Genomic DNA, 12,397 nt, shown 5'->3' with positions numbered 1-12,397 from the left:
TTTAGAAGGCAGTTTGTCACCTCAACAAATGTTATGGAGGATGGCTCGTTCTCCAGCTTCTTCAAAAACTCATCATCACAAACACTTCAAGGGCATAAAATAATCATTCTAAGTGTGTGTAGTTAAGCTATTGTGTTAGCACAGCCAGTACAACACACAAACATGCACAGACACTCCCTGTTCTTCCTAAATGCTGGATTTGGCTTTTCCCCTGCCGACGTGCTGAGGTGGCCTCCCTCCTTTGAGGATTAGAAACGATCAAAGCCGCGCTCATTCCACGCTCACATTTCCTCCCCTCCAAACAGCAGGCAGGAAACCCCCATCGGTCCACACACACACACACACACACACACACACACACACCTGTGTGTCAGCCAGCAGGGTTAGCTTCAGGCATGCTTGAGAGGGCAGGGAGATGTACAACCAAACACTGCTTGGAAACTATCTATTACTGCTCATAAATTCTCATGACGTTTCAGTGTCGTTTTGTTGTCATGTCCTGTGTTTGTCAGGGGACTTGTTCATATGTGAATCATGTTGCTTCACAACATGTCTTTATTGGTTTGAATTTTAATGGCTCCACTCCATGTCATTCAGTCAGAGACATATTTAGCCTCCAAACAATGTTATCTTCATACTTCAAAAGATGTCCTATATTTCAACTATGTTCCACTTTTCCTTTTGCCATTGTTTATAAGCTTCTGACGACTGCTCTCTTTTTCAGTGTGGCTGACATATAGATGTGTTTAAGTGTGTGGTGTGTGTGTGTGTGTGTGTGTGTAAACTGGCATCACTCTATGCCACTGTGTGTCACAGCCTCATAGCTCCACAGTGGTGACTCTAATGAGAGGTCGCCCAAGGCAAGGCAAGCGAACAAAGCCATTTATTTGTTCGTGTGTGTCTGTCAATGTCTAAGCCATGTGTGGATTTCTGTCTGTGTGCATGCAAATAAATGAATCAGAGATGTGTGGCAAAAAAGGGATTGATTTTTGAATATGAACATTTCCCGTGGTGCTTTGGGGCTGGGGTCCAGCGGCATTGAGCTGGTAATTCTTCACCCTGTGATCAAAGGGCCGGTTCTTCAGCGAGCTCCCTGACCAGCCTCTCTCCGTTCCCCTTATTTTCCCTTCCCTCCCCTCTCCTCACTTCTCCAATCAGAACCTTGAGCAGCCAGGCGTGAGTTATAACCCCATGGCAGTGTTGCTTATTATGCCTGAGCCTTGCAGATCTTACTAGTCCCCTCCCAACTGGTAACCCCTCACTGTGCTGACTCCTACCCCTTCAAACTCAACTCCCTCCTCTCATGGTAAATCTTCATGCTCCAGCTGAGCCCGTACGGCTTAAACCACCTCTTTCAGTCCTGGCCTTTCTGGAAACCTGTAGACAGCTAGCGGTGTTGCTACCTTAACCTCTGTTTCAGCCTCTTGAACAGTTCTGATCTCTACACATGGTGCAGTCTGTCACGCCCTTGACAAAATCTCTCTTAACACCCATAACTTTGAGTTTAGTTAAGATGTTTCATGCTCCCTTTCCTCCTAACCCCCTTTTCAAACACCCATCTATATTTATGCATTTGACTGCTGAATCTTAAGTATGAAACAATTCTTTCTTCCCTGTTTGCTCCAACTTTCTTCTGTTCTCAGCAGCTGTTCGCTGCTCCTTCGATTCTAATTCACACTTCAATAGCTCACGCGTGTCACTCACACGCTGGCTCTATGTATATTCGTTCATTCTGGCATCTCGTAGACATGCAGCGCTGCTGTAATATTCTCAAGGTTACCCTCAAAGTTACCCTCCTGCAAATCTGGGTCTTTTTATCAACACAAATATAGCCTGGAGCGCTGAGCAGTCTGATGAAAAATGCAGAATAGGGCCAGGGCATGGCAGGGAGGCTGGGAGTGAGTGGCCCACTTTGGCCCATAAAAAAACACCTGCGACAGTTGGTGGTCTACTAAACGAAGGAAGCCTGCGGGTGCGAGCAGTGGGCCAAACTAAAATGATTGCCATGAAACAGGCCAAGCCTGCTGGGAGCGCTGGTGCCTCTTTTCATCCTGGCCTCACTCCATCACATGACCTTCTGGCCCTGATGCTCTCATCTGTCCTTCTGTTTTCCTCCCCTCTCTCTCTCTCTCTCACTCGCTGTGATATTCCTACTCCTTCTATTCTTCAATATTTTATTAGATTTTGTCTGTGCAGTTGGTCACGTGTGCCCAGACTCCCGTACAACAGGGAGTGAAGAAAGATTGAAAAGGTTCAGTTCTTTCATTCTGTTTAATGCCAAGCTCATTTTAATGTTGCCTTTGATAACCACAGTTATTGACTTTAATGTGAACAGCCTTTGTGATAGATGACACTAGCAACACCTGGCAGAGACGAAGAAAGATGGAATTGAAGAGGAAGATATAATGCTCCCAGCACCAACGGGATGTATTGTTCAGTGTATGTATATGTGATGTGGAAGGATTAGGTGGCATTTGTGAGCTGCTGACCAGGAAGTGACTGTTAGGAGACAGGATGCAAACCTTGCTCTCCAGTGTCAAAGTCACTACTTTTTTTCTGGGGGGGGATTACCAGATAGTTTGCTGCAGACATTCATAGTCCCCATGGGATGGACCCTAAAGATTTTAGTTATCCCTTGACTTTCCCTCTAGCACCACCATGAGGTTAATGTTTTTGGTTTCAGCCCTGCTAGGCTACAGCAATAGGCTTACATAGGTGACATGTTCAGGGCCAAAACAAAGGGAAAAAAATGCACACACACATCAGATGTCCACACAAGAAGATGAAACTGTGGCAAAGAGAGGTCACGCATGACTGGGGATTAGGAAATGGTTTGGATCTTTAAGGCTGGATGAACAACAGAGTGATATTCATTGTAAAAGAGACAGGCAGTCCATGCCAATGATGACAGGCGTACACAACCGATCTCCTCCCCAGCTGCAGTCGCTCGCACAAGAAATGTGTAAATAAATTAAAATTAGTTATGTTTATATTTGCTTTTTTTCACCCAAACACACTGTCTGTATCCTTGAGGTCTAACAAATACAATAAGTGAGTTTCCCAAATAATAGTCAAATGTATTAAACGTGTACTGTATATCAATAATTATAGATATTGATTATTGTGAAAAATATATATTTTTGGTCATATCACCTATAGCCCTATAGTTGAAAGTAATGTTGCATTGATATATACTGTATATATGTCATCTAGTGCCATCATCAGGTCAGAATTTCAGTTTGTTCAGCATTTTGGTTTAAGACCTGCTACCTTCAAAACTAATGTTCCCATCAGCCTCAGCTGTAAACTACTGCATTTAGCTTAGAGTATCACTGTGCCCAAATAGAGGCTCTTAGAGGACATTCTCATTCTGACATGCTGGTGTACTGTATCTGCTCTCTCTAACCAGCTGTTGTTTTAACTCAATTGACAGTAATTTAATCACATAGAGTGACATCCATGACTGTATAAGCAACTGTTTACTTCATGTTTTCTCTAAAAAACAGGGACAAAATCTGAGGGACGAAGCCCTGATGAGTGCTCACAGTTAGCCGATGTCTACTAATTATGCACAAGTGAGAGAAAATTGCCCATTGCTCAGCTTGACGCGACCTTGTTTAAGGCTGTTATTTAGAAATGCCACCGCCTGTTGTTTGGAAACCAGATGCGATGATAGATTACTGCCTTGAGAGCTGGTTCACCAAAGAGAGTACCCCCCAGTTAAACAACTATGTACTTCTGTTTTCCTCTGCATGTTTTACTATCATAAGAGTGTTTATGTAAATAATTATGTTGAATTGATAAATTGTTATTGCTCTCATAGTGGTATAATTAACTACAGTATTGAGGGACCATTATTACTTCTGAATTTTACTGAGTGTGTTTTAATGAACATTTGCCATTAACAGACACAGCAGTGGAAGCAACAAGCTTTTTTACTTTTACTCAAATAGCCCAGGGATTATTTATCTTATTATTTGATGATCAGATCCCTGTATTTTTCATTTACAATAATGTAAACGTTAATGCTAATTTTGTTTATAACCTTCCTTGTGTTTTGCAATTTTATGCGTAACTATTTTCAACGACTTTGTCCAGACGCACATATATATTTGTATATATCAGTGCAGACTGACAGTCACACACACTCACACACCAAGAAGCTACCCTTTCCATCTCCTTCTGATTCGATTGTCGATGCCTATCTGATGTCCCTGCAGTGCCACCAGGCAAGACGTCAGCTTTGCTAACTAATGTCAAAGGCACAAGGATCACATAATTGAATGATTATTTAATTAATGCACTCCGAGAAGCATGAAGGAGACCCTGAGCGAACGTAAGTGTGGGCAAAATTCTGCAAGTATGCCGCAATGTATAACTATATGTGCTTGTGTGTGTGTGTATTTCCATTTGATTAGTCCCGTGAGCCTGGATGTGAGTGCGCAGTGTTGTTTACAGAAAGGTGTGTGTGTGTGTGTGTGTGTGTGTGTGTGTGTGTGTGTGTGTGTGTGTGTAGCGCTGAATATTTGCCACCAAAGTCAACTTCTTAATGGGCCAGCCGAAACATTTGCTGAAATCATTAGCACTTTGTCCCTGGATGTGTCCTCTCTCCTGTTTTTGTCTCACTGTTGCTGTCTGACTCACACACTCACTCACAAACAAAGATGTCCTTCACATTGGAGCGCTGTTATTAAATGTAAGATGAATGTCAAGAGACTCGCATTGGAGAGTGAAACAGGCACTGTCGGTCCTTTAGGGGCCTTGGCATTTCACAGCTACCTCGATGGCGGTCTGACATGACAAGGACATGTCATCCTGAAGCTCTTATGACTTGCATTATTGCTCTCTCTCCCTCATTTCACACCCATAAAATGATATATTATCAAAGCTCTTGATGACAGTGGACTCGGCTACTCTTATTTACTTTCACTAATACCCTACAACTTGCACATAATACTCTGTAATATAAGGTAATACCTCAAATACATTTCTACTCTCATTTACCATCTCACTCTAAGACAGTATCTCCCCTGATTTTTTTTTCATTTTTATTCTCACACCTTCTATTCTACCCTCTTCATCTCTCAGTTTCCTCACCCACCTCCTGGTACTTTTCTTGCCCCTGGCTTCCTTATTCATTCTGCTTCCTGTCTGCTCTGTAAGTGTTGTTTTCTCTCTCCACACCCACCCACCAACACACACACACACACACACACACACACACACACACACACACACACACACACACACACACACACACACACACAGTCACATAGACTCCCTTTGTCTTTCTCCCATTATACGTTCCCCTTACCTCTCTCTACATCTCTGGCTGAATCTCACTCCCTCTCTCTCTCAATGCCACCACTCACCCACAGGCAAAGTCATCCAGGTTTCTACGCCACCCTCCCTTTTCGCCAATCAGATCGCCTCACTACCTCAGAGTCATTTTACAAATTTGGCCACTAATTGGGTTTCTCCTGCGATTAAGTCAATAAAAACCTTCATATTAGAGTTTAATGTCCCCTAATGAGTCCATTTGTTGGCCAGCGGCTAATTAGGTCTGAGCTGTTTATAGATAGCCTAAACTAATTGATGGGCATTACTGAAACACTGTGTGTCAATCAGTAATGTAGCTGAGCCCGTTTCTGCTTTTAGCTTGCAGTCTGTGCAGAGCCCCCCCAAAAACAGATTATACCGTTCTGGTTCATGGATCAGACTGTATAATTTGTGAGACAGCGCGGCATTAACATTAATGATAACTCCAGGGGAGCAGAATAAAATTCATTTAACATTGACTGACAAATCTTCTTCCTCCTCAACAAGCATTTAGTTTTATTAGTGTTGATTGTATTTGGGATTTGTGTTGAAGAGACTTGTGTCTCCTTTTGTTAACTCTTGCGACCAATAAAATATTCATATCTGCCAACTGTAAACTTTTCAGGAGCCATTGCGCAGTGCACACACACACAACCATTTACCATCAGGACACATCATAACAGACTGAAACACATAAGACCCTACAGGCAACAGTGGAAGGGGGGATATGAGGACAACAGGCCCCTGCAGAAGATATCAAGCTGGAATCTTTGTCAAAGTTTTAACAGATCCGACTGACAAGCCAAGACCCTCCCATGGAGTTTGAGTCTGCACAAGGCTTTGGCTTGATAAGGCAGTGTGTGGATATAAATATAAAGTGAGCTGGAGGAGTCTGATTTTGGGACTCATTCCAATCACATGCCTCCAGGTTAGCATGCTATCAAAAGAAGGGGTTTGTTTGAAGCGAGGTTGTCAGCTGCACTTCTACGATAAAGAGGAGAGGTATGATAGGTGAAGCCTCGTGTCCTCCCATACCGCTCTCTGTCTCCCTCTGATTCACTTCCATTTCAATTGGCATGAACAGAAACCATTTTCCTATATAAACCATCTTCCTTACTCTCCCCCTTATCTCTGTATGTACGCCTTGTGTATCTGTGCCTGGGCAGTGCTCTATTTGGGTTGTAATATATTAAATTCTTCACCCTGTGTATAAGTTGTTTGAGCTGAGTTTGGATAAGAGCACCAGAAATACAATGGGAAAGAAGGAATCTCTTTGTTTTTGTGTGTCTGTTTCTTGTTTTCTGTGCCAGCACCAAAACTTCTTTCATGCTCTGATTTTCTACAAGTATTTGCATCTTTTAACTTTCATCAAGGCAAACCATCTGTCAACAGATTACTCCAAACAGTTTTCCCAAGAGCCATCTGTTGCCTCCACATAGTTTTTTTTTTTTTACAATTTTATTTTCAAAATATTTTTATATTATTTCATATATTTCCTATCAAAAACAGTATAGCTTTATAGCTCTGCAACCTTTATTGAGGAAAGTGTATTATACACTACTGACTTTAAAGTAGCCTAGCCTTCAAATGGTCCTCGCCCGGGTTGTCCTAGTATCTTTTCTCAAATCAAGGAAAACTATATCAGTAAGCTTTGACCCTCATTTTATAGTTGGTCGGTTTTGTCCTTGCAAAGTTGTTCCCATTTTTTTTCTTCTTTTTTCTGCTTTCAGCAGTATTAGATGTGTGAGATAACTGTACAGCTGTTTGCTCACTGTGCTGTGGAATTTAAACAACTCCTGGTTTTGCCGGCGATGGACCGTTAACGGTCCCAAGCCCGCAGTTTGGGAACCGCTGTCCCGGAGTGGCCGACCTCTGCTCTCCCGGCTCTCTGCCTCCGACTCCGCCTCTCTCAGCACCAACACACGAGCGACCGACTCCCCAGCCAGCCTGCCGCCACCCCGAAGCCCCTTCCAGCTCCAGTCTGTATAACCTCGCCCCCCCCTCTCTCTCTCTCTCCCCAAACCCAAACCCCCTCCCCAAACCGGACTCCATATCGCTGTCCCAACGCGAACCCACCTCTCTTACGCCAAACGTACGTCTAATTTTGCCGGAAGGGAGACACACATACACAAAAGAAGAGTCAAACTTCAAAAGTACAATAGGAAGGAGTAGCTGCATCGGAGAAGTTTTCCTTCTTTGCCCCCCAGTTTTTGGCCCCGTGGCGGGGCAGGACAGCAAGGGCAGGCCGGGGGGAGGTAAAAGGGGACCGTATGATGTGGATCTGGTACCTTCTGCTTGGTTCGGGGTCATGCTCAAGAACTGTTGGTAAGTTTTTTTTCTTTCTTTCTTTCTTTAAAGCACACGGAGACTAATGTTGTCACGGCGCGGACATGCTCCAGTGTACAGGGTGGGTTACAGGGAGAGAGGGAGAGGGTGGAGGTGGTGGTGGTGGTAGGGGGGAGAGTTGCAATGTAAAAATCTTTTGAAGTGTTCGCTATGTGGTACAATACAATGATTTTTTTTCCCTTCGACGAGTTTGCTCAAACTTACTGAAGCAGCCTCTATGAAAAGAAGTTATCCGATTTTCATTTCCATCGACTGCACGGGTCTTTTTTTCTTTTCTTCTTTTTCTTTTTTTCTTCTTCTTGGAAACAGGGAGCTGTAGCTGCCGGGGCAGCAGTTTCAGAGTTTTTCGTGCATGTCCGATGCATTGAACTGGCTGCATGTCCTCTTCACTTCTGAGTTAGACTCTATACATAAATATGTATATATTTTCTGCTACAGACACCCTCCATGCTATATCCATCCACTATGCGTTTTACTGAAATAAGGTTGTAGCTTCCTCCTGGCTAAGTTATGAGCGAGAGGTTGTTGACAGGGCAGTGTTGACAAGTCAATCTGTACTCTCCGGCCCCGCCATGGCAGCTGGGGCCCTGTGGAGGACACTTCTGCAGGAGTTTATACATAGGACAGACAGTTGGCTCTTTACTCGTTTTAACCGTGCAGCTGTAGTTTTGAGCTGCTATTCAAATCAGTCACATCTATCCGATGATTACAGTGTGCTGAAGAACTAACTGCCCATCTCAGCTCTGGCTTGCATGTGCATGAACAGTAAACCTTAATGCATGTAAAAATCCATCTACATTAAATTTAAGATGTCAGACTTACATTTACTGTCATTCAAAGATGCCACTTTTCTGTCAGCATGCCTTTAGCTAAGTCGTACTCACATCTGCAGTTTATTGTGTGCATCCTAATGTGCTAAACAGGTATTGCAGGTGCATTAAATGGCAATAACTAAAAAAAAAAAAAAACTAATAACACCCCTAAGAGACTCTTGGTGCCATAGACCCTTTTAACAGAAGACATTTGGACATGTCACAGTAGAAAAAAACAGCTCTGAAGCACATGCATATGAATATGTTTTTGTCAGTGTCATCGAGAGTGAAGTATGAATATCATTATATTAGGTGTTGAACAGAGATTTAGTGTGGGCTGCCAAACTCCTCCCTCGTTTTCTCTGTTGGAGCAAAGGAGCTTGTACACATGATTGATGTCAGAAATTTTCTCCCAGAATATTACTGTAGTTTGTTTACTTCAGTATTGCTTGTGTGTTGTCAGCTTTGAATAAACAAATTGTGCTTCAGCCTTTTATTAGCTTATAGCCTGACCAGGGTAATAACAGTGTCAGCCAGACTGTGTGCTGTATCTGTGTCCAGGTCTGTATATCAGTTAGAATAGAGCATAGATATTACCAGCCACTATTGTCCCCTCACGGGACATTGCTCTTGCTTAGTATTCTAGCCTACATACGAACCAGTAATATTGGTTCTAAATTGGGTGTTCTGTCACAATAATTTGCATTTAATTTGACATAAAGCTTTCAAAAAAACGTTTCAAAATCTATTTGCTTCTTTGAGGCTGGGCAGTACCTATTAAAATCACAATATTTGACATATGAAGATATGGCAGTTGACACTGGCAGAATTTCCCACCCCACACAGAGTCAGTGCTATACACACAGAGTCAGTGCTATAAATGATAAGTCAACTAAAATATGTAAGAAGAGTAGAGTAGAATTTCCATGGTTGGTGTGCTCTGTGCACAAGCTTCAGTGTTTTTCTTTCTCTGAAGGTGTGCTGTGGAATCGGAATATTTTTTGCGACCTACACGTAATAGCACCCTTGAATGTAGTAGATCTGTCAACACTCACATGATATGTGAGTGCCATTAATGTCCTTTGTTTCCAACAGTTTCCAACAACTATGACAAAGGTGTCATTTGGAAACTAGGAATCACAATACAGTAAATGCTGTTTTCCAGTTATAAAAATACAGAGATATAAAGATTCATTAATTATAAGTTTCCAGAACATGACACAATGTTTGAAACTTACCTCAAATATGTCAGTAAATTACACAACCTCAGTAAATTCCCAATTTTTTATCTAAGCAAACGTCCCTCCTGCTTCATAACTTGCTTATATATGTGTTTGGTTAATAAAACCTATGTTCCAATGTGCACAGCATCTGTTCTATAGTAATAATGAAATAAAGATCGAGACCACTCTGTGCCTTTCAGCGAATGCTAACAGACTTGAGATAGATGTAGATTAATTGGCATTGCACTGGACCATTCTCGAAGCAGCCTTGCAGCCTTGCAGCCTTGCAGCCTTGCAGCCTTGCAGCCTTGCACTTGCCTTCCAGAGCTCCATGAGATAAATCGGTGTAACATGAGATTTAGCCACACGATCCGCTGACAATGGAATGTTGCAATGCAGTTACAAACAAGGCTAGTTTATGGTATGATGGTGTGCAGCCTGAAAATATATTTAAGCTGTTCAGCTGGTCTGCTCAGCCATGCACCAGTGGAGTTATTGATATAAATAAATTGAGGTAGAAAGTCAGAAAGATGAATTAGCTTTGCATCGGTTCTTTCCCCCTACACCTGAGGATAATTATTCCTTGTTAAGGATCAGCACTGTGTTATGTATATGTGCCAACTTTATAAATGTTTGATTACATTGCTCTGACACCCAAGGGTGCTTGTGTCAACTATCCTTAATGCAGGTCTTTTACAAATATGCGTGACGCGATCAAAGACACTATATCCTTAACTAGCTGATATATTACATTTCAAATTCTTGTGCCCCTAATCCCTCCATTTATGGGCACTGATATCAGATATTACTGTTCAGAATGCGTGTTCTTGTCTGTCACTTAGTGTGTGAGCACGCAGAATGACAATTGGACAATTTCCCTTTGATTTATATTCACCAATAAGACGAAGAAATACATTCAGCTTGTTTCCATGTGTTTAAGTTTTAAACCTACAAGGTACATTTGTATTAACATTATCTCATGACTATTTTCCACGTTTCATGAATAAGTCCACTCACAGAGCTTCAAAGCCCATGTCTTACTTCAGTGAGGAATTTTGTATGAAACCTATCAAAATTCAAGTTACTTTGTCTTTCCAGGGTCTTGTATGGAAAAAGATCACACCAGGTATCTCCTTAGTCAACAAGTACAACAACTAGGCCATACACACACACACACACACACACACAAACACAAAAGCCAGGTGGTAGAATATTTTCATTCATAAGCAAAGACATGACTATTCGGGTCATTTCTCCCACTGAACACGGGGACAGAATCACATTGTCTCCTGCTTATTGTGCTTTGTGTTTCTGCACCGTGGCTTCCCAGGGACAGTCCAGTTGGCCGCAATAAACCGCTGTGTGTCTGTGCTTATCTTTGCGTGTCTTTGGAAAGGGGAAAGAGAGAAAGAGATGTTGTGTTTTTGCTCTGGCTGATATGGTTGATATGCTTCCAGCCATAGTCACACAGAGAAGGCCAGGGATTAAGGAGGGCCAGTGTGGCTTTAGTTCCCAAAGTTGTTAAACAAAACCACATGACTAGAGTCACATTTCAGACTTTGGTAACAGTGCAGCATTAACTACTGTAAGCACCTATTGTGTGGACTCTTGTGTTTCATCATTTATCAGTAATCAGTAATTAGACATTACACATGACCAGTGAAGCCTGTGTGTTTATTGTCAGATCTTTGACCATTATGTGTAAATCATATTGTATTTTCTCTCTGTGTGGATTGTGGGTTCACTGTCCATTCTCTTTGAGTCCACCTCTAATATATAAGTCATGTTGCTAAATGTTTCATGGACCCTGGGATATGCGGATCGAAGGAGGCAGAGAGAAACAGAGAGGAGTAAAATGCACTGGAAAAAGTTAGTGGACAGCTCATTACATATTGATTTTGGATTGATCCTAACTAATTTGCCTTGCAGTGATGCAGAGGCTTTGTTAATCCCTGTTGCTTTATATTGATCCCCCCCATGTCCTTGGTTGCCAAGATCAAACCTTGGATGAATCTGCTTATTTACTGAAGAGAGTTGTTTTTAGAATACCAGCCCTTACATTCTGTGCATTTTGTTGACTTATGAGTAAATGTAATTCTTGCTTTTCAACAAATATAGTGTTTAACTGGCATTTAGCCAGTCCATTTTACCATTTACTATATATAGTTTGTCCTGGTGGAGTTAACCATGAGGACAGTTTGTACCAGACATTGATTTTGACTGTCCACAGTGCCAAATCCAAAGGGTGAACTGAGATGTGCTGAGAAGTTTGTTTTCAACTAAAGCCCAAGCAGAGAATGTTTTTGGAGCATTTGCACATACACACATTGCCTACATACTGTATAAGTAGCTCTATACTAGATTTTATAGTGGACTCTGCATCCACTGTTTCCAGTTTGTATTGGAGGACCTTGGGATCCTCCCAGGGGGAGATGGCTGAACTTAAAGACCTCTTACTTTTTTTCTTTCAATGAAATCCCAGCTCTCTCTCCCTTTTATCAATTTAAACAGATATCCCATTGTTTTAGAGTTTAGAATAATCCTTTAGTGTAAAGACACCTTGTACATGACGAGCTAGGTGGAGCTGCAGTCTCCCAGTCATTGTCTCTGTGAAGCAGTAAACCACCCACGAGAAGCGGTAAGGCATGATCAGGCAGAGCAGAGGCAAAAGTTAATTTAAATGGACCGGGGCTAAAA

The 12,397-nt window shown here is 42.1% G+C and overlaps 1 protein-coding gene across 2 annotated transcripts in view; it reads left to right on the top strand.

The window, feature by feature from the left end:
• Positions 1-7,300: 7,300 nt before the first annotated feature.
• Positions 7,301-12,397, top strand: part of ldlrad3 (low density lipoprotein receptor class A domain containing 3) — a 76,271-nt gene continuing 71,174 nt past the window's right edge. For both annotated transcript variants that reach the window (XM_041039370.1, XM_041039369.1), the window contains exon 1: positions 7,301-7,644. In XM_041039370.1, the coding sequence (XP_040895304.1) occupies positions 7,590-7,644 (55 nt within the window). In that variant the 5' untranslated portion in view covers positions 7,301-7,589. The remainder of the gene's footprint in view (positions 7,645-12,397) is intronic.

Source organism: Toxotes jaculatrix, chromosome 5 (genome assembly GCF_017976425.1).
Source record: "Toxotes jaculatrix isolate fToxJac2 chromosome 5, fToxJac2.pri, whole genome shotgun sequence".
Classification (NCBI taxonomy): Eukaryota; Metazoa; Chordata; class Actinopteri; family Toxotidae; genus Toxotes; species Toxotes jaculatrix.
Note: the sequence above shows the minus strand (reverse complement) of the source record. Positions and strands in the feature narration are given on the sequence as shown.